The 22,041-nt window shown below is 41.8% G+C and overlaps 2 protein-coding genes across 2 annotated transcripts; both read left to right on the top strand.

Annotated features, from left to right (window-relative positions):
* The first annotated feature begins 2,899 nt into the window (after positions 1-2,899).
* atp5mj (ATP synthase membrane subunit j) lies at positions 2,900-5,368 on the top strand. Its single transcript, XM_044049372.1, has 4 exons — positions 2,900-3,000; positions 3,799-3,922; positions 5,048-5,068; positions 5,228-5,368. The coding sequence occupies exons 2-4, from the start codon at positions 3,799-3,801 to the stop codon at positions 5,239-5,241; spliced, it is 159 nt and encodes a 52-aa protein (XP_043905307.1). The 5' UTR covers positions 2,900-3,000; the 3' UTR covers positions 5,242-5,368.
* Positions 5,369-7,439: 2,071 nt separating this feature from the next.
* On the top strand, positions 7,440-21,532 carry gareml (GRB2 associated, regulator of MAPK1-like). The gene is made up of 7 exons (XM_044049371.1): positions 7,440-7,726; positions 10,837-10,977; positions 15,530-15,660; positions 16,144-16,309; positions 17,090-17,940; positions 19,646-19,815; positions 20,098-21,532. Exons 1-7 carry the CDS (start codon positions 7,615-7,617, stop codon positions 20,684-20,686), a joined length of 2,160 nt encoding a protein of 719 aa, XP_043905306.1. The 5' UTR covers positions 7,440-7,614; the 3' UTR covers positions 20,687-21,532.
* The last annotated feature ends 509 nt before the right edge of the window (positions 21,533-22,041 follow it).

The raw sequence follows: 22,041 nt of genomic DNA, 5'->3' as shown, positions 1-22,041 counted from the left end.
ACACACACACATGCACACACAGATTTGCACTTCATTCATAGTGAGGACACTTATAGACATAATGCATTTCCTAGCCCCTGAAAAAAAAAACTTTAAATTTCATTTGTGAGGACCAGCCAAAAATGTCTTGGTCTATGGTCTTTATGATTTTTGGTACTCACAAAGCCACAAATACAAGAATAAACAGAGAGAGACACACAATAATGACCACGCATGGACTTTGTGTGAGGTAATTGACCACATTTTTAAGCTTCTATAGCCAAACCATGAACACTTACGACGACATCACCTTGTTGTAGTGATGACAGTGAAAAAATGACAGAAAATGTAAAGAAATACAGTCTGTTGAGCCATAAATCACCCGAAAATATGTGGATAGTTTTTCATTTCATCGCAAATCACTCACTATTACTACTTAAAAGAATACACTTCACTGTAATTAAAAGTAGGATAGTACCGGTAAACAGTTATTTTTGCCAGGATGTGTAAAGATAATAACTGTATCACACATAAAAAAACATGTTGGATCTTGTTCATAATTGTTTTGCCTACGTTCCTTTCGACAGTTTTTTTCCCCCCCCGAATCTGTGTTAGTTTTAGTTTATGCTATCTTATTGTTCATTCACAGGTGTCGTACTTGGCAAATTTAAATGACGTGAAAATGTTCTGTGACGAATAAAGAAAGTTAACATGTTGTCAGTCAGTCACACAGACACTGTTCACTATTGATGGATTCAGATTTGCTGTGACTCACGCGTGACTCTGTTTGTATTAGAGCCTGTCAAACCAGGAAGAGTGTGGACATTCAAATCCTTCAAATCCGCCCACTTCACCTGACGTAGTGGGCAGATTCCCACGACTTTGACAGTGAGACGCTTCACTACAACAAAAACATTGATCATTGTTGAAAAGCTAATTTGTGCGTGTGTGTGTGTGAGAGAGAGAGGGGTGAAATGACATTTAAATGTCATATTATATTTCAAAAAAAAAAAAACCATGCCTCAAAGGTGCTATTTTTAAAAATTGCCTCCTATTTTCCCTAAGCATTTTCAAATTTTTGCTTGCTTTATTTGCATTTAATCCCACATAATTTGCTGCCACTGTGATTTCCCCCCCACCTCCAGCACTTGACATGTCACAACACACCTTTACAGGAATAGACTGACCTTGCAGGAGCATGTGCACGTTGTCAATGTCCAATGGAATGCCTCCATCTTACTCCTCTGCACCACCTGAAGCCATGTGTTCTCCAACTCTGGCACCGAATGGAACTTCAGGAAGGTTCAGTGAAAGACGAGTCAGTGAACCGACAACATCAGAAGCCGCTCAAGAAAGTGAACACTGTGGTGTCCAAAGAAAATTGTCTCCAAAACATTAGTCACTTTGAGAACGCGCCCATCCACACCCTTTCATTACCACACACACAGATGCAAGTAGACACATGCAAATACCCCAACAAAGCTCTCGTGCAGCAGAAATGAATGTGCTGTGTGGAAAAAAGAGCCTCTAGCAAACTAAACAGGAGTAGACAACAGATCAACATACCTGTGGCAGGGTTGTCTAGTCAGTCACCACTGACAGCTACATGCAACTCTGGAGCAGCCAGCACAGTAAATCTCCACAGCTGTGTCCTTTCATAATGGCACGACCTTGTGTGAGAGCGCCTTTAATAAGACCTGGCTTCATACATGAAACAAGGTGTCTCCTGACTATCAAAGTGTGAGGACACAAAAGAAGAGTGCAAAGTCCCGCCCATGTTCACTGCCAGCCAAAAAAAATAAATTAAAAAAAAAAATCACTCCTGTGAGTTCTCACACAAACTCAGTCACCAGTGAGTGTTTGTATTCTGGCAAATCCTGACGTCAACTGCTTTGGTTTGCAGCTTTGCTTACAAAAACAGGACTTGTTGTTGCTGTTGTCATTTGAGGAGACACAAACAAATCTTTCCTTTTACCTTTGTTTGCTTAATGTTGCAGAAACAAAGACACTGGGAGACACTTTGACTTTGATGCATCAGTGCGAAACTGTTTCAGTTTCCCTTCAGGAGTAACTCAAGAACACTACTCCAGTTCACAGAGGGTTTCCATGGGCCTGTAATTCCTTTGCTTTTGTTTTCACTCACATGAGCTGCATCAAATCACCCTGTACTAAATAAATATTCAGTGCTGCTTTTACTTTTCATACTAGGTTTGCACATTTTGTCTGTTAGGGTTTAAATTACAGGTCTTTTGAATTCGATAATAAAGAGATGTCTTGTGATTTGAACCTTATGTAACCTATAAATTGATCATTTATACTATTATATTGCATTTCTTTTTCCACTTAAATGTTTGACTCTATTGCAGGATTTGTTTAGGGGAGGAGTAGGCAGAGATCTTTATAATAGATAAGATTAATTTATGAGAAACATGTTTAAATATTTTTGAAGAGACATAGTTACCAACCATTCATCTCACATTGAAAGGTTTTTTATCTTTATCACTGCAATCATTATGTGCACATATGATTTGTACTCATGAAGACACATGAATAAAAAATATTATTCTACTCTAAATTAGAATAATAATTTAGACTACAAATACATGTTATTTAGGTGCACTTAGGTGATTTATTGATTAATGTTTATTATATATTTTATTTTTCACAAGAATACGTAATACAATAATACAAAAATACAATAATTTTAAACAGATCCGTTTAATTAACTAAATTATGAATATTCCGTCTGCCTTTGATCTTATCAAATGCTTTTTTTGGTTTTTTTGTATATTAAATTCTTGTTAAGCGTTTACAGTTAAATCCTCAAGGTGGAGCCACGAGATGGTAAGTCATGTTTTTGAAATTGTAGGTCGGTTACCTCCTTTCGGTGGCGCTGCATAACTGAGCAGGGCTGCAGTAGCTCACAGACGTGAGGGTAGAAGAAGAAGCTGTTCATTCCCACGACTTTGACGTTTAGCAGCGGCCGGCTTGACCTTCCTACCATAGCGTGACAAACTGAAGGTAATAGAAGCGTTTTTAGTCTTATATTTAATGAACCGACAGTAATCTCAACAAGGCAACAGATGCATCGTCACTGCGGCGATCTGAAACGAAGCTACAGCCTCTCCTCACCGTGGCTTGCGTGTGCTACTTTGGCAGTTGTAGCGTAGCTAGGTAGCTTAGCTTCTCGCTAATGTTAACCAGCGAGCTCTTATGTAGCTGCAGCTAGGAGATGCTAACTGGCTAGTCAGGAGCAGTCGTTCGTTTATCAAAGTAGTTAACCTGTCGAGTTATTTGAGTGCTATTATAATATCAACTTTAAAGAGTAATTTTTAAAAATGTTCTCGTCATCTGCACACAGTTAATGCTAACGATGATGACTCGGGCAGATGTGAGTGTGTAGTGTTAGCAGTAGCATTAGCCAGCTAGGTGAACTTATCTGCAAGGAAGGTTGCGAATAGAATATGGATTTAATTTTGCACTAATAATTGAGTAACAGAAAACAGGAGTAAACCTTTTAAATGTGACCTGATGGAAAAAAAAGTAAAATCTACTGTTAAAGTCACTACTTGTTTGACCTCACTCAGTTCAAGGGTCAGTGTTTATTAAGGACATTTATTGTGGGTCAGGTTACATTAATGCAGCCTAACATACGAAATAATACTCCCAGTGCAGTCTGTGAGTGTTTAAAAGCTCTCATCTGGGAAGTGTAAATGTATTTAAAACCTACTACCTCTGCAATCAAGTCTGCGTTTAAATAAACAGTTTGTTAGGGTTGTATTATTGTTTTAACTACATATTTCAGCATTTCTCCCTCAGATGTCTGGACGTGTGTTTGCAAACTGGTGGGCCAGGGTGAGCCCCTACTACACTAAGGCGTACCAAGAGGTGTGGGTCGGTTTGGGCATTGTGACTTTCGCCTACTACAAACTTTCTTATGGGGGTGAGTCTAAGGCCTATCAATTTGTGCAGCGTGTTGAAAAAGGCAGTCACTAGAGCTTTTTAAAGAGCCTGGCCTGTTTTATATATTTCATTATTCTTTTAAATAATGAAATATATACTTTATTGGAGGAAGTTATTCTTAAATATTGATTATATTTTCATTTGGCTTGTGTTTTCATTGTAAACATTCCATAAGGTGGCACCATATCCCCATGCTTTGACAGTGAGATTGCTATTTTTGGCGTGGTACAATTAAAAAATAAATAAATATGCAGGCTACAATTAACTGCTTGCTACAGTTCCTCATTTTGGAAGCGTTATTTTAGTGTGGCGCTCGCAACTTTATCGCCTCCCTTTCTGTCTGTCAGTGGCAGTAATGTGGCAGTGTTTTGTTTTAGAGTCACTCGCTCAGTCAGTGCACTGTTCACTCAGCTCTTCCCCCAGGTTGATACAGAAGATGTCATAAGCCGGCCCGCAACTGCGACTCGGTTCTCTTCGTTCATTTCAAACAGCCGTTCAAACTCGTTAGTGAACGTCACAGCTCGAGCGGCTACACTCCGTATTTCAAACTGAGCGTGGAGTAGTGTCGTGAATCTTATTCTTTCAAATCGCATAATGCCGCCGCTGCTGCCGCATCTTGATCCTACACTGTGTAGACCTTATTTTTGAACTGGGAAGTAACTTGGGGTCAGGCTTCCTATTTCTGTGCGGCACGTTTTGGAATTTGTTTCCTTCAGATATCTGTGAATGGAGTGAGTTTGCTTTCTTAACAATGTCGTGGGAACACTCAAAACTATCAACAACAAATGGAAATGTCGGGTCAGTTCCACATCCGTGTAATATTTCGGAGTGGGAGGAACAGTATAAGGAAGTGGCCTCGTATAATGTATGAGGATATTTTTTTAATTATGTGCTGTCACTTGGTGTTTACGGTTGAATGAATGAACAAATGAATTAATAAAAGTAGGCACTATAAGACAGTTTTAATTAAGTCTTGCACTAAAATATTGATGGACATCTGCTTACCTGTTTCTGCCAAAAAACAAGGTCTTAAGTGGCACAGGTTTGAATAGATACTGTATTAGATTATTGTGACTAATATGTTTTTGTTTGTTTTTTATTCCAGGCAAGAAGGCTGTAAAGGACAGTAAGTACATTTTAATCTCGATACCATTATGGCAGTTAATCGTTATTAATCCAAATGAATGAGAATGATAGATGTTTGTCACATTTTTTTGTCAGCTTTTGTCCATACGGAGTAGGATGGGGTTAACGTCTTCAATCTTTTCTTGTCCTGTTTTCGCAGAGCCCGCCCACTGAGTTTTCCACTTTGCTGACCACCGCTGCACCCGCTGTGAAATAATGCCCCAGTCGTTTGTCCTCAAGACCAGATTCTTTATTTGAGTTTTTGTTAATATGGAACAAATAAAGTTGTTATCCAAAACCACCTTCATTTTATTTGGCATTTTGTGTCACTCTGGTTAAAAGCTAAAGCTGTGTGAGCTTCTTCATATGCAGCAGTGACTTCTGAAAGAATAAAATAAGTTTTCATCAAATTAAGGCCCTTTTTAATAGCAATTAATTTGTATTTTAGATGGTACATGCATATTTTTAAGGCCTTTGTAGAGATGTCTAAGGTTTTTTAACATTTTAAATCAATCATTTATAGTATGATATTGGATTTCTGTTTGGCTCTACTGCAGGTTTTGTGATGTTTAGGGGAGGAGTAGGCAGTTTTCTAAAAATAAAAATCCTGACAATGAGTTACTCAAAGTCAGTGGAAATTTCATCAATCATGTGGACAACTGCGTCTTGTTGTGAAAGTGAAAATTGAGAATGAGTGAGCCATGAGAGGCCAGTGAATCTGAATTTGGGTTTACATTTTAACTGAGTGGACACAATAACAGCACTGCCATATTTAGTGTTGAGTGAGCGTGTTGGTGTGACTCTAGGAAACCAAACCACTAATTCAACCACAGATTTTTAACTGGACGAGTTGGTGACCTTCAAGATCACTTACTTTTACAACAGACTAGCACTGTCATATTTTAGATTTATGTCAATATTTTGAGCTGCTCACTCTGCTGGGTTATGTGGCACATGAGGGCGACGGCGTCACAGCTGGTTTTACTGGCAACAATCGATATGAAATAAATCAGTTTGTGTTTACAGTGAACTGAGAGTGACTTGACCAGAGTTTCGCCTCAGGCCAGAGGTTTTAACACTGCATGTGTGATGCCGGGTGTCTAAAGCGATTACACATCTGCCAAACATCACTTCTCGATTGCTTGCTGTTGGTGTTTTATGGCAGCTGGCGTCAGTAATATAATCCTTTACCTTTCCTTTAACTTGTAACATCGACCTCTGTATCTTACTGTGCCTCTTTACTTTTACTCAAACCATCGTTTAAAGAGCCTTTTTAGAAAGCGCTTGATGTTCAAGTAGCTGCACATGAAGCTTTTAAAACAAGCTAAAAGAATTGACAGAATCATCAGTATCATCTCTGTACTCGGCTGAAAACATCTCACAGTGAGTGAGTGAGTAGAAATGAGAAGAGTAGAAACGAGTCATGCAGCCAAAAAGTCCCCTCATCTCCTTCATCTTTCATTTCCCACCTACGCACCTGCTCAGTGTGAGGACAAGCTGCTCTAATCATTAACAAGGAAACCATGAATGAAAGTCCATGGCGACAAACAACATAAGGGTGAATATTTACACTAACAATGAACGTGTCTGTTATTTTTCTCAATGAATCGTCCATAAAAAGTCAGAAAATGTTCACCAGTGTCTACCAAACCTCAACGCTGAAGGCATCCACCATCGTTGTCCTGCTCTGTCCACAAACTAAAGACATTCACTGTGAAGTGTATCAAATCTGATACAAACCAAAAATCCTTTAAATCGCACGCTTAACTATGCACTATGACTATAAAAATGTAAATAAAAATCTGATGTTTATGTCTTCTTTTTGGGAGAAACAATATCTGTCTTTGAAATGACTCAGAACAAATTATTTCATGATATCGGTATCGGACACAAAAAGTGGTATTGTCCCATCCCATCAAATTAAAACAGAAATTATTCACATTTAAGAAGCTGAAATTTCTTTTAATTATTTAAAAAAAACAAAACACTCAAACCGATTTAGTAATTATCAAAATAGTTGACGATTCATGAGTTGACTAATAATCGATAAATAATCAATTAATTGAATAATCGTTGCTGCTGAATATACTTTTTTTTACCTGTATCTATTAACCCATTTATTTTTTACATACATTTATACCTCTTTGTAAAGTAGACACAATCCAAATATGCAGTTTAATTGTTAATAATTAGGTGTTTTTATATAGTGTTATTGTGACTTAATTTATTCATGTAGTTGGTGATTTACTTGTTTATTTTTGACTGAATTTAAACTTTGCTGTTTAGTTCTCACGTGCGTGTGTGAGGAGATGTGTCTCGCGCTGCCCCCCCGCCCCCTCCCTCCCTCCCTCCCACCGCTCGCGCGCACGGACTCTTGTCAGCCTCTCTCTCCTACATTCAAACATGGCGAAACTCTTTCCCACTCTACCTCCACACTCATCCCGCAGCACTTCTCCTTCACCATCACCTCCATTGTCTTCTTCATCGTCACCATCATCATCGTCACCGTCGTCAGTCTTATCTCCGGTACCGTGATGACCCGGGAGGATGGAGAAGTTGTCGGCGAGCCTGTCGGAGATTACTTGGAGCCCGCTGTCGCTGCCGTTGGACGCGGTGGTCAGCAAATTCCGTCTGCCCACTCTGGTCCGTCTGGCTCACGGTAAGAAGCAGCCTCCACCTGCTGCGACTTCGAGCAGAAACAAACAAACAAACAAACAAACAAACAAACAAACAAATTAAAAACAAACTTTCAGTGCTGTTGCGCTTTCTTTTCTCCAACTGTTAGCTCCTTCGCAACCCCGTAAAGGTAAAGATAACCGGCACCGTAACAGTGATGAAACCGATTAAAATGTGTTTTTCTAACTTTTGAAAAGTTAAAAATGTAAACGTATATGGAGTAAACTATATTTTGACAGTGTTTTTTCTCCGTAACGTCACTTAAATGTGACGACAAGTGTTATAATTATCTCAAAGACAAGAATCTGTGTAGCGTTCTGTCAAGGTGGATTAGAACAACATTTCTGCTTCCGGTGATAACTTTCAAAATAAATCCTACGAACGAAATCCTATCAATGCCAACCAGTGCAGAGATCTAAAATATATCTTCATATAAAATAATTTGCTCACGCTTCCTTTATATTTTAAATGAATAATGATGTTTCCTTTAATTCATTTCATTTTTTGTAGCTGTGTATTTTCTCAGTGATAAATTTATTAGTCAATTTATCATAGAAATGGTTTGAAGAACAGTAAGTTAGCTGCAGCCAAGAAAAGGTTCTCATGTTCTCAAATTCATGTACAGTTTTCCTAATTGTCCCAATATCTTATTAATCTGTTTATTAATGGGCAGGTTGATGATGTTTTATAGGGAAAAGGACACTTAAATAAATTAAATCATTCTAATATATTGACTTATACTTACATTTACTAATCAATCTCTGGGATAACACCTTATACGGGTGTTAGAAAACATTGATATTCCATGTGAGTCAGTGATTTCTACAGTATCACTTACTTTTGACTTGCATGTATATGTCCATTGAAAAAGTAGCTCATACTTCACTTATGTTAAATTAAAATAGCTTTACGCCTCTGCATCATTCAACAATTGGTGTGTTGTCAACTTCTTTTATAAGAGTTTGATGCCTTTTATTTTGAAACCACTCTGGCTTTATTTCCGTTATTACTTTTGCTAAATTCGCCTACCTTACCGCAGCTGCAGCGTTTATTCTCATGACACAGACTGTCACAGTTCACACACCAACACACAGAGTGGGATAAAGAGAGGGGCTCATTATTTCACTGCTGTGTTCACTTCTGTGTTCATTTATTTCTTATTTAATGCTAATGTTTTCACACGAAACTGCACCAGCTCTGATGTCTTCACTTTATGGAGTGTCATGGCCAAAGTTGTTCCAGTCCAGCGAGGCCACAAAGTGTCTGTTGTGCTGCTGAAGTGCTGCTCAATTCTTTTCATATGTAAATGTGTAATCTGTCGGTGAATGTGGTGAATACTAACAAGCAGGGAAAATCTTCAGTACTCTCCTCTCCTGCTGCTGGTGGACAGAACAGAGGCCGTAGAGTCCCACCACCACCCACCCAGATTTACACACCTTGTGTCTGTGTGTGTGTGGAAAACCTGTGGGTGTTTATTAACTGCAGTGTAGTTACCCCACAGATGCTTGTTTCTCCAATCACAAGGTGGTTAGTTATTTAGAACAGAGTGTGATGTCAGTATTTTGTGCAGTGTCATAATCTGGATGGATATAGAGTCTGTCAGTGTGTTTACATGCATGTTAAAAGTCCAATTTTAGTCAGACTAAGACAGGGGTGTCCAAACTTTTTAAACGAGGGCCAGATTTGATAATGTGAAGATTTTTGGGGGGTCAGTGATCACATCAGATGTTTTTTTAACAGTAAAAGTTGCATACAAATGCACTCTTGTCATGTCATGTAAACATGTTAGTCCGACTAAAATCGAGCTAGTCTTAGTCGGACTAACATACCTGGATAATAGCAGTCATAGTCTGATTACCCTTGCATGCATACACTTAGTCTGACTGGAGTCGGACTTGGCACAGAAATCATGCGGTGGCGTCTTTCTTCTGCCAATTTGTATCACGAATCCCGATTAACATGTACAGCAGGTACGAAACAGAACAAGAGCACGGCCCATCTCACCATTCATTGTTTGTATTTTTGTCACATAAAGGTCAACGGGAAACTGATTCAATAAGCACTAGCCTATAAATACAGTGCCACCTACGAGTCAGACATACACGGTGTGCACATGCATACTCGGGCTCGGCCAATTGTCCAGTCGTCTTAGTCGGACTACGGCCTTAGTTTGATTAAACTGCATGTAAACAAGTGTTATTTTAGTATCAATAATAGTTAAGCATCGGCTATTTCAAGGTGGTGGGACGGGCACCCAAAAATGAATTCAGCTTTGGGCCCCATAAAGGCTTGAGCTGGCACTGCTGATATGGGTTTTTCAACTATAACTGATACATGATAACAAATCATACACAAAAAGAGCCCAATGTACAAATAAAACGCACATTAAGGGCAGTTTTTCACAGATTGCTGTGACTGAAAGCATTCATTCATTCTTTTTCTACCACTTTGTCCTCCTCATGAGGGTCACAGAGAGCTGAAGCACCCACACCCTGGACAGGTCACCAGTCCATCACATGGTCAACACACAGAGACGGACAACCATTCACACTCTCACTCACACCCAGGGGTCAATTAACCAATTCACCAAGGCGTGTAATCGCCAACTTCCAGAGAAACAGTAAAAAATTTTTATTTCTACAAGATTTTGGATGTAACAGCTGTTCCAATCCTTTGTACCAAGAACTAAAAAAGATGTACATCCATCTGATGAGTGTGTGAGAGGAAGTGTGTGTGTGTGTGATTGAATTGTACCACTGTGCTGTTAACAGAAATCAATGCTGTTGTGCTACATGATGGCTCTGTAGTGAAGGCTGGAGAGCTGTGTGTGTGTGTATGTGGGCTGTGTAATAGTAGGTTGTCAGTTGTGTAGCGTGGTCCTGATGCGTAGGTTAGAGTTGGTGAACCGTCACTGATGGTGGTAATTATCGACACTGAATCCTGACTGTGTGTGTTTGTTTTTAGTGTTTTCCACTGCTGAGCCACTTACCGTGACCCGAAAACCTGAGGCCATGAGACCGTTTGTTTATTACTAATCCATTTTTCTAAGTTGATTTGTCTTTATCTCTGTGTGTATGCGGGTGTGTGTTCCAGGTGAATGTGTGGAGGGTCTGTCAGAGGAGGATGTGGTGCTGTTGCACTCCTGCCGTCAGTGGACCACAGTCACAGCCCACAGCTTAGAGGAGGGACACTACGTCATCGGACCCAAGATAGACATCCCTCTGCAATACCAGGGTGAGAACGCACACACGCAAACTTGTTTTTATGTCTCAGTGAGGACACATTATGGACATAATGCGTTTCCTAGCTGCTAACCCTAAACATGACAATCACAACTAAGTGCCTAACCTTAACCCTTAACCTAACCCTATCCTAATTGTAACCCTAACTCTAAAACCCTTTAAATATGTGGACAAAATGTCCCTCACAAGGTCAAAATGTCTTAAAAAAAAGATAGGTTTGTATGTTTTTTAGACCTCACAAAGATAAATACAACATACACACACAGTCATCATCATCATCATCTACCGCTTTATCCTCCACCAGAGGATCATGGGGGGTGCTGTGCCAATCTCAGCTACATCGGGCGATAGGCGGGGTACACCCTGGACAGTTCGCCAGTCCATCGCAGGGCCACACACAGCTAGAGACAAACAACCATTCACTCTCACGGTCAATTTAGAGTGTCCAATTCACCTTATTCCCACATTGCATGTTTTTGGACTGTGGGAGGAAGCCGGAGAACCCGGAGAGAACCCACGCACACACGGGGAGAACATGCAAACTCCATGCAGAAAGGCCCTTGTTCCAACCGGGGCTCGAACCCGGGTCTTCTCGCTGCAAGGCGAGAGTGCTAACCACTACAGCACCGTATGGCCCACACACTCACACACACGCACACAAGCTAATTGTTATTATGTCTAACTAATGGGGAACTTGAAAATATGACATTAGCATAAATATTAGGGGTTAAATATCAGAATATTCTCGACAAAGCTAACAGGAGCAGCTAAAGAGATGCATTCAAGAAACCTTGTAAACTTCATCACTTCTGCAAACACACATGAAATCCCATAACTCAATTCTTGCTGCTGCTGCCACCTTGTGATTCTAGATGCACTACAAACTAGGTTATTATTGGAGTAGAAAGATTTGTTTTGATTAATCACGGTAACTGATTGAGTTTTTTTATAATCAAGTGAAAGCCCTTCCCTAAAAATATGTTTTGGATTTCTGTGGAGGATAAAGCACCAGACGATGAATGAATGAATGAATAAATGAATGAATGAATGATTTGGTGGAAGGCAACATGAATGAACTACAGACAATGAATATTATGCTCTTTGTACTCCATTCACCACACACTCAACCAGTCAATCAGCTGACCTTCCCTCTCACTCTCCTGTCCATTCACTTTCCATTTTCCGCTCTTTTTATGAATGGGTCCAGTCAGAATGACCTCACCGGAGCTCATCCACCCAATCCCATTGTCCGACCGCATTATTCGCTGACTGCCTGTGTAACTGGATCTTAATGTGTCTCCCTTATTCTCAGTCACTTCCTCCACTGACTCCATCAGCGGAGCGCCGATGTTACCTCACACTCCTGACGCCGCTCAGGCTCCTTTTTTTTCCAGAAGAATAGAGGTTGACATTTTAGACACTTTACTATCGGAAGTGTGTCACTGACCGTCAGTGTTAATGACATGAGCCAAGTGAAGAAATAGAAATGAAAAGGTCTGCACCGTAGTTGTAACGAATGATCAATAATGAATATGAAGGTAAAGAGGAATGTGTGTGTCCGTGTCCTGGTTTAGTGAATCTCTCGTAGGTCATTTCGTTGTCCTGGTGTAATCCCACGTATGGTCCTTTTAACAAGAACTAATAAATGTGTTCTTGCCTTTAAAATACAAGGACAAAAAGCACTGGGACATTTTATTTGTCATCCTATGTAGAACCTGTTTTTGATTAGAGGTCAACAAATATGGGTTTTTTCTATAACTGATGGCCAATATACAGTATGATGCTGATTTGTTTTTTAAAATAATACTCATAGTCTTGTCGCTCTAATCTGAAAAATAAAAAAAAAGATTATAAATTAAATAATTTATGAACTAAATATTAAACAGGTAATCACTTTTTAAATACATGTTTGGATGAAAATGCAGAGTTTTAGTGAATTAGCAGCATTCATCAACAAAGTGTAACTGTACATAAATAAAAAATAATAATAAGCCAGCAAATTTCAGATAAATTGGTTGATGCCAACAGAATTTGGCCAGATTATTGGGCCAATTTATCGGTCTATCTGTATGACTTGCTATTTACTGCTTTCTTCCGTCATTCACTTGGGTTCTTGCTTTTGAATAAGGTTTGTAGCTTTATGAGTGTTTTATTTAATAAGTAAAAGAAGCTCTATGATTATTCAGCTTCTGGAATGTGAATATGTTCTGGTTTCTTTGCTCCATATAAGAAAAAATTAAAAACACTGTTCTGACATTTTATGGACCAAACTACTAATAGACTAATCAAACCCTAGTATATTAATGAGTTCAACGGGAACAGATTGTTGTAGGCGTTTCTGCATTTTTACTTAAACAATCTCATATTTATAGGACTGCATTGATGTCACTCTAACGGTAACATATGAGTTGTTGTTGTTGTTGTTGATGAATCAGAGGACACGTGCAGAGATGAGATCATGTCTGTGCGATGACTTCATGCAGGAAGTCCAAATAAGCTGAGGAAGAGGAGGAGGAGGAGGAGAGCAATATAGGTGTCCCTCTGGGGACAGACCACAGGATCCCTCCTCCTCCTGACCTCACCATCATGTCTGCATCATCTTCTGTGCATCAGCGAGAGACATGGGTGTCTCAGGTGTAGAGGACAGAGGAGATGAATGAGAAAGTGGCGCCACATCAGCCACTGTTATAATTAGAGGTCGACTGATATAGGTTTTTTCTATGAGTGATGTCAGTTTTTTAGAAATCAGGGCATCAGATTTTGTTTTTCCTCCCACTGATAAAAGATAACAGTATCTCTGGTTTCCTTCCACAGTCCAAAGACATGTGGATATGGACGTGGATTAGCACAAAATTAGACACTTTATATTCACTGTGAGTGTGAGAGTTTGTCTCTATGTGTCCCTGAGATGGACTGGCAATGTGTCCAGGGTGAGATTGGCAGTATAAAACAGTAGAAGATGGATGGATGGATGATATCAGAAAATGCAAAAAAGTCTGTCTTTCTTATCTGTATGTCATATTCAGTATTTTCCATAAAAAATATGTGAATATAAACGTTAAATACACAAAACAGGTTATCTAAACACTTAAAAAGTGAATGTTTGAATGAAAAAATAAAGTTTCTGTGACTTAAAGCAACTTTTATGAAGTTTCTGAGACAAAGCATAATTTGTCAAAACTGGCTGATTTATAAGTAATAATGGGCCAATGCTGATTATTAGAAAATGGCAAATATCAGTTGGGGCCACTTAACCTGTTTGTCTCTAGTCCTAAAGTGGAAATAGTGGCCAAAACTTAATGTGCTGCAGGGAATTAAAAGCCTCAGAGTAACAGTAGCGTGAATATTTGGAGTCTTGCCTTCAGCTTAGTAAGAGTTTTCAAGATGGAGGTGGTGTTTTAAAGCCATAAACCTTGTTTCGTTTCAGTCCCCTCCTCAGACGGGTCCCATTCTTGGGGTTGTGTTGAAAAGTGGCACTTGTTGGTATTGTTCAGTGGGTGGAAGCTCCTTCTCCTGGTAGCTCTGTCTGAATTGGAAGGCAGTGGGGTGGAAGGAGCACGAGGGAGACGGCGCAGAAGGAGGGGGAGGAGGAGGATGGTGGAGATTTGGTATTCCGCTCTGCCTCCCAGACAAAAAAACTTTCTCATGTCTCTTTTCCCCTCCGTCACACACACAACACTTTGACTCTGTGAGAAAGAAAAGAGGGTTATCACAGTTCAGCGGCTGAAAAGCTGATGCCTCAGAGACCACTGTGTTCTTCACAACACGAGAAACAACAGCAGACTAAAACAACCAAAATAATACTTATAAAGATCACACACACATTAACTGGCCTGAAGTGTGAGGGATTTACAGATGGAGGCGGATGAGCAGTTGTATGTGTGTGTGTGTGTGAGAGAATGTGTGAGTGTATGTGTCTCCATGGTGATGTGTCTCTGCTCTGCGTGAGAATGGGGGTCCTTTAGTGGTTGCCATGCCAACCCTTGTTGGCTGTTGATTGGTGGGGAGCTGGTGCCAGGTCATAGGTCATGGAGGTGTCTTTGTATTCTTCTCATCCAAGCAGTGTGTGTGTGTGTGATTGTATTTGTTACCTCTTTAGGACATCTTCTGGCATAAACACTGACCTTGTCAGGACCAGTAGTCCTCATGGAGGCCAAAACCTGGTCCACACGAGGCAGAACCTTATTACTGAGGTTCAGTGTTGGGCAAATTTGAATTGAAGTTAAGGTTAGAGTTAGGCATTGACTAGTTATGGTTAAGGTTAGGAGTAAGGCTTTGGATAGGCTGTTCAAATTAATGGAAGTCAACACAGTGTCCTTTAAAGGACGTGTATGTGAACTGCATGAAGCCAAAAGAAACAAAAAAAACAACGTTCTGTCTTTAGTTCTTCCTTCCTCTTTTCCTGACCTCTTTCCTCATCCTGCTTCCTTCCTTTTACCTCCCCTTTTCTCCTCAATTAAATTCTTCTTTCCTTCACTTCCTTCACCATCTGTCTGCTTGTCCCCTCTCATCCTGCTAATCCTGTTTTCCGCTCTCTTTTATAGGCAAGTTCAAGTTGTTGGATGAAGACCGGGACGTCAGGGATCCAGTCCAGTATTTCTCCAGTGTGGAGGAAGTTGCCGGAGTCTTCCCTGACCGAGTCTTTGTCTTGGAGACAATCACCTTTAGTGTCAAGGTCAAAAACTCAAACCTTCCTTTTAGCTTTACTTTATTCTTAAAGGTCCATTGTGTAGAAACTACAGTGGCCTTCGCATACGTAAAAGGATGTTCTAAGCTTCTGATTTCATACAGAAATGTGAAATCTGGCTGGTTTGTGTGTTTGCTGTTGTTAGAAACATGGTGGCAGCTTCCATAATGCAAAGCCCTCATCTGTGGTACATAAAGAAAGTAATTCTAAGGCTACAAAAACCAAACAATATGTATGTTAAAGTGATTTTACTCTTATACAAACATACTAAAGGGCAGTATATTCAATACTTGCCAATAAACCCTCTGAAATGTGACATACTGGACCTTTAACCAGGCAGATCATGTTTATTCTGACTCTTTTTTCCACAGTGTTTTTGGGAAACATGACAAATCCTTGGAGAGATGCAGCATCACATCCTCTCTTCTCTCTCTCTCTCTCTCTCTCTCTGTGTGTGTGTGTGCGCTGCAGGTGGTGTCAGGGGAGTTCAGCGAGGACAGTGAGCCCTACAGCTTCACTCTGCAGGCTGGAGATGAGCTGTCACTCATGGGGAAAGCGGAGCTCCTCTGTGCCACACCCTCAAAGGAAAAGACGGGATTGAGCGCGCTCCTGAGACGCCTGGGAAAAACACCTAGAAGTGAGTAAAGTTCAAACTCGGTGTGTTGATGCGGTACAGTATGGGGCAGGGTGAACTACTTCAGTGGTTGCACTTCTTCTTCTTTCTACTTCTCCCTTTAGGGGTTGCCACATCTGTGTCCATCCTGTCCTCTCCCTTGTGTCCTCTTCTGTCCTTCTTCACAACCTTCTCTGTGGTCTCCTTCTGTTCCTCCTGCCCTGCAGCTCCATCTTGAACTTCAATATCCCTTCTCTGCACATGACCAAACTACTGTATCTCAACCTGGACTTAGTTTCCAAACCATTCCACCTGAGTTGTCCATGGAAATCCTGGTCACTCCCAACAAAAATATCAAAGCATCTTCAGCTCCAGCAGCTCCTGTCTTTTAGACCCAGTGCCAGTGTCCATGTCATACATCATAGCAGGTCTCACTGCCGTCTTGTGGACCTTCCCTTTCGCTGCTATTTTTCTGTCACATGTCACCCCGACACTCGTCTTTACCCACTCCACCCTGCCTTGTGCACTGTCCATTGCTTTGGCCAGTTGATGGTCTTTGAAACAGACAGAAAAGGCTCTTGTAACCTCACTTTTAGTAATGAAATGTAAAGACATCAGTACATATTTGACATTTTAGAGGCCTCTGTGCCCACGTGTCGTTAAACCACCTGCAATGTTGTTTTTCAGATGGGACCTGAGGACACATTGAGGACAAATTGGTGTTCAGACATGTACTTTGATCAGATTAATCAGGACGCATGTTCATTTAAAGTCTGAAACGATTTTCTGTCTCTGTCTCTGCAGGTAAAACTCCCTGCCTGGTCTGTATGAACCATCGCACCAACCAGAGTGTCAGCCTTCCTTTCGGCTGCCGTGGGCGCTTTTGCACACGCTCCCCTCTGGAGCAAGGCATGCTGGGAGGGGAGCACACGGTGCGCAGCATAATCGAGAGGGTCCGCCTGCCGGTCAACGTGTCCGTACCCTCGCGGCCGCCGCGGAACCCCTACGACCGCCATGCGGTCCGCGAGGGCCACCGCTACAAGCTGCTCAACATTGTCAGCAAGACGGTGGTGCTCTGCATGGTGATCCGCCGACAGGAAGTCTCCCCCTCCCACTTCCTGCTGCTGCGCTGCATGCCCCGCTTCAACGTGGCCGAGGCCTCCGTCCACACGGCGGCGCTGGAGAGCCTCTTAATGCGACACGCGTTCGACCCGGACGCCTACTCTCGCGCGGTGAGAGAAACGCGGCCGGAGCTGGAGTGTATGACGGAGGAGTGCGTGAGTCCGCGGCACTCGCGCGTGTGCGTGTCAGGTCAGGACTCCGTGGCACCGGCACTGCAGCGCCTGTCGATGTGCGGGTATGGGGGCGGGGTTTCGGACAGCCTATCACAGCGCTGCAGGGACTCTTACGGAGAGAGACTGGGGGAGGGGCCAGGCGAGGAGAGGGAGTATGTGACTCCTGAGTGGACTGAGGCTGAAATGAGGACCAGTGAGGAAATCCCTTACGAGGAACTCTGGACCAATCAGAACGCAGAGGGCTTGGGGAAGGAGCCGAACCTCATCTCCTTCCATTCGTCTTCCTCGCTGGACGGGACTCTTGGTACCGTGGTGACAAGAGTGTCCACGCCACCACCTGTACCTCCAAAATCTGATGCTGTGAGTTTCAGACGTCGCCTCCTGTCTTTTCTGTCTCCCACTCACTCTGTCTCATCGTCTGTCCACAGCAGCATGAGTCTGTTAAGAGTCAGGATGCGTGACGTGAATTATTCATACATTACAGCTTTTAAACCTCACTGACCACAAACACACACGCTCACACACACACTCTGCCTTCCTGGAAAAACACTCATGAATACATACATCATCAGAGAGGACGCAGCTACATGTTGGAATATAAACTGGATTACTATGATTTAATAGAGGCTACACAACAACTTTAATATCAGCGTGTTAGTGCTGATATTAATGGAGCATCTTTATGGTTTTGAACTTTATGTTGAATGAAATCTTTCACTTAGATTTCCGTGCATCATTGAGACAACACATCTGCACATGAAGGTCAAACTTGTTAGTTCAACAAGCAGATCGCTGTTTTGTCTTTGTTTCTTTTACTTCTTGTAGATGACACTATAGTTATTAGTTTTAGTTTCTGTAGGTGACACTAGTTAAGTTGAGTATCTTTTGATGACAGCAGAATAATGACTGTTATGTCCAACATTTGTCAGAAATATAGTGAAAAAGTATCTGTTTTTATTCAATTTTTCCATCAATAACGGAGAAAATTAGCTCAAAAGACATATTGACATATTTTACTACAGACACTAGTGGAGGTGTGGAAGGCTGGTTCTATCTAAGACCATATTACCATTCACATTATGCTGAAAGGTTATTATGGAGTTGTTGAGTTAAACATTCATTGAATTGTCTACATATCTTTGCGATGTTGTTTCAGCTCCTTCCTTGCTCCACTTTCTTTTTATTGTAACGGTTCCGTTGTTATTATTCTGCCTCTGATGATGAAATATCATTTGTTTGGTGCTTTCTTCATTTGAAAACGGGCTCTGTCAAGCAAAACTAACTTCACTGAGGGAGCGTTTGTGTGTGTACAGCAGCAGAGCAGGGGTGGGCGGGAACAAAAATGATTTACATCATCAAACTTTTGAACATTGAGTTTTATAGAGCAGTAGATTTAACTTGCGGGCGCCTCAGACATGTATTTATATTTATGTTACACACTAGGATTTTAAAGCTTTGTTTCTCTGTATCTTAAAGATAAGTCAGGTTTCTTTTTCTTGTCGCTACTGCTGCTCATACAGCATTGTGTGTTTGTAAAGAAGCATTATCGTGCTCGTTCTGTTGAATTCATTACTTTTGTCAAAGTGACGGCAGCTCGCAGCAGAACACGGAGGGAGTGTCGCTGTTGATGTCTGCTGTGCAGCTGGATTATAGCCTGTCACACACACACAGTTCCACATTCCCTGATACTTAACCTGTCAAGACACTGTGTGTATGTGCATGTGTGTGTGTGTGTGAGAGAGAGAGAGAGAGGAAGTTTGTTTGAGGTGTAAAGGTCACAAAGTTCGACATTTACCAAGTAGAAACGCTGGGAAACACACACACAGTCTGGTTTCCATGACTTCCGAGGACATTACCTTAATCTCATCTTGACCATACATCCCCCACCTGAACAATGTGTTAACTCTAACCATAGCCTAACTACAATCCAAATCTTGGCCCTAAACATAACCAGCTCCTCTGAAATGAGGTTCTTGTTAGGACCAGGTTTTGGTCTCCATGAGGACTACTGGTTATGGTTATAAAATGTTTGTCACAGTTCTAATTTTCTGTGTTTTGCATGTAGGTGAGAGAGGAGTGCCGCTACTTGATCGCCCCTCCGGTTCCTCCTCGCTGCTCTAAAGGGGGCTCCATCTCTAGCCCCGCCCCCAGCCCGCCGGTCCCACCTCGCTTCCCCAAAGCCTCCACCTCACCGAGACCCAACCTTTCTTTCTACTCCTCTGGACTTCAGGACAGGTGCTGTTTTGTTTTGTTTTGTTCCTACAAACATGCGACACATCAGTCTTAATCTAATCTGTAAATCATTATCACGCTGATGTGGATGAGGATTATCTTTACAACACATTGAATATAATCTCTAGTTTCAGCCCTGCTCTCATGTGCTGGAGTTTAGAATATTCGACAAATAATACCGGAGCAGCATTTTTCCTACTAGAATAAATATTACAGAAAACGTGTCATCCCATAATATTCCATCCTTATTACCGTGTTCTGACTGACCTGTGATCTCTGCTGCAGCTGCTCACCTTCTCCAGACGCCTCCCTCTACTGTTACCCGTGCTCCTGGGCCGACTGTCCTGCCCCGAACCCCACCAGTCCCGAGCCGCTCCCTGCAGACGGCACGGCCAACCCTCAGCCGGCACAGGCCACCTGGGTGGAGCCGTGGGCGGACTCCTTTACCTCCTCGGGGCCCCGCCTCCGGCCGCCACCCCCGCAGAGTCGTTTCGCCCCCTTTGGCGCACTGAACCCCTTCAACCGCCAGTCGCCCTGTCCGTCACCCGAGCCCGGCGCCAGCCCCACCTCAGAGTCCTCCAGAGGCGCAGAGGGTGGCGGCGGCACGTCGGTCACCGAGGGGCCGTCCCTGACCCCTGACCCCACCTGGCGCCCGCCCACCGACCTCTCCGCTCTGTCGCTGGAGGAAGTGTCCGCGTGCTTGAGGTTCATCGGCCTATCAGAGGCGGCGGTGGCCATTTTCCAAAGGGAGCGCATCGACGGCAGCCTCCTGGTGCAGCTGACTGAGGACATCCTGTCACATGACTTCCACCTGAGCCGACTCCATGTGACCAAGATCACACAGTTTATACAAGGCTGGAGGCCCAAGATCTAACACACACACACACACACACACACACTGTCCTGATAATGTGCCTGTCGGCTGCTGAGCCTTTCCTGAATGTGCCTTCCCACTGTGACCAGCTGAGTGACGCTGATGGAAACCACGCCACCCTGTGGTCAAACTCTAGAACTGACACTTGATTGGCTCTGAGGCCAAAAAGTCTCTGACAGACTTGACTGAAAGCTTCCTGTCTGAATCACAGACTGGGGACTAGTTTACTAACACATGAGGAGACGATCACGAGGAACGTGCCCACGTTCCACAAATATTAAATCATGTGACGAGAAAAGAAGAAAGATTTTAAAGCACTACGTCATTGCTGGGAAATCTGAGGGAAAAAAAAAGATCCACAGCCCCCACAATTATACAATGGAGGAAGGGTCGATGATGTCGCAGTAGATATTAAAACAACTGCCGTAGTCGTAAAGTTATCAAATAATAAAGAAAAGGATCATTTATAGGAATATTTGTCTTTTAAATTTCACTCTCTGCAGGATGTTTGAGGACATTTTCACTGTTTTTTTAAAGTTATGTTGTTTTTTAAAAAGGGAAATAGGTCAGCTGATAAATTGATCAAGGAAATTATAATTTCTTACAGAAGGACATTTCTGTGTCTGCTGTGGACCGTGGTGTAACAATGAAATGAAATTGTGCCCAAATATGGACAAAAATGAGAAAGTATATCAGTAAATTAAATAGAAGCCTACATATACAACATGTACAGCGTAATTTAGCCCTATACATGTAAACTCTACATCCAATAAGGTATTGATGTTGTAAAAGCAGTAGGGCTGCAACGAAGTTGTTATTTTCTAAATTAATCATTTTGAAATGAGTGGTTTAGATCCATAAAATGTCAGAACGCGTTGCTCAGTGTTTCTCAAATGCAGAATGCTTTGTTCAGAAACTAAAAACGATTTCTTTGTCAAACGGAGCAAAGAAACCTGAAAATATTCACATTTAAGAAGCTGAAAAAACACTTCAATTGATTAATCGACGACCAAAAATGGTTTAATTTAGTTGATCGTTTATAGTCGATGAATCGTTGCAGCCCTACAACAAAGACTGTGAACACGCAATTTGACCAAACATGTTTATTATAGTCGGGATTATTTTATCACCACGCTGACTGACACACGCCGCGTTAAATTCCATGCTCCTCCTCCTCCTCCACACACACACTCACAGTTTTACTCTGTTACTCTCTGTGATTATGCAAGTGTACGGCCACTGTGAGAGGAGCGACGGAGAAATAAATGAGAATATGAAATAAATAGAAACTTAATGACCTCTGAAAATCACGTTATGCTCTGTTTTTTTTCCCCCATCTGTTGGCTGTGGAGAGT

This window comes from Solea senegalensis, linkage group LG17, assembly GCF_019176455.1.
Source record: "Solea senegalensis isolate Sse05_10M linkage group LG17, IFAPA_SoseM_1, whole genome shotgun sequence".
NCBI classification, from domain to species: domain Eukaryota; kingdom Metazoa; phylum Chordata; class Actinopteri; order Pleuronectiformes; family Soleidae; genus Solea; species Solea senegalensis.
The sequence above is the reverse complement of the archived record's forward strand: the minus strand, read 5'-3'. Positions and strand labels throughout refer to the sequence as shown.

Excerpts from the sequence above, each read along its gene's own strand:
- atp5mj (XM_044049372.1), top strand. The coding sequence starts at position 3,799 with ATGTCTGGACGTGTGTTTGCAAACTGGTGGGCCAGGGTGAGCCCCTAC. Across the intron at positions 3,923-5,047 it reads CTACAAACTTTCTTATGGGG|GCAAGAAGGCTGTAAAGGAC; the intron begins GTGAGTCTAAGG and ends TTTTTATTCCAG.
- gareml (XM_044049371.1), top strand. The coding sequence starts at position 7,615 with ATGGAGAAGTTGTCGGCGAGCCTGTCGGAGATTACTTGGAGCCCGCTG. Across the intron at positions 7,727-10,836 it reads TCTGGTCCGTCTGGCTCACG|GTGAATGTGTGGAGGGTCTG; the intron begins GTAAGAAGCAGC and ends TGTGTGTTCCAG. Across the intron at positions 19,816-20,097 it reads TCCTCTGGACTTCAGGACAG|CTGCTCACCTTCTCCAGACG; the intron begins GTGCTGTTTTGT and ends TCTCTGCTGCAG.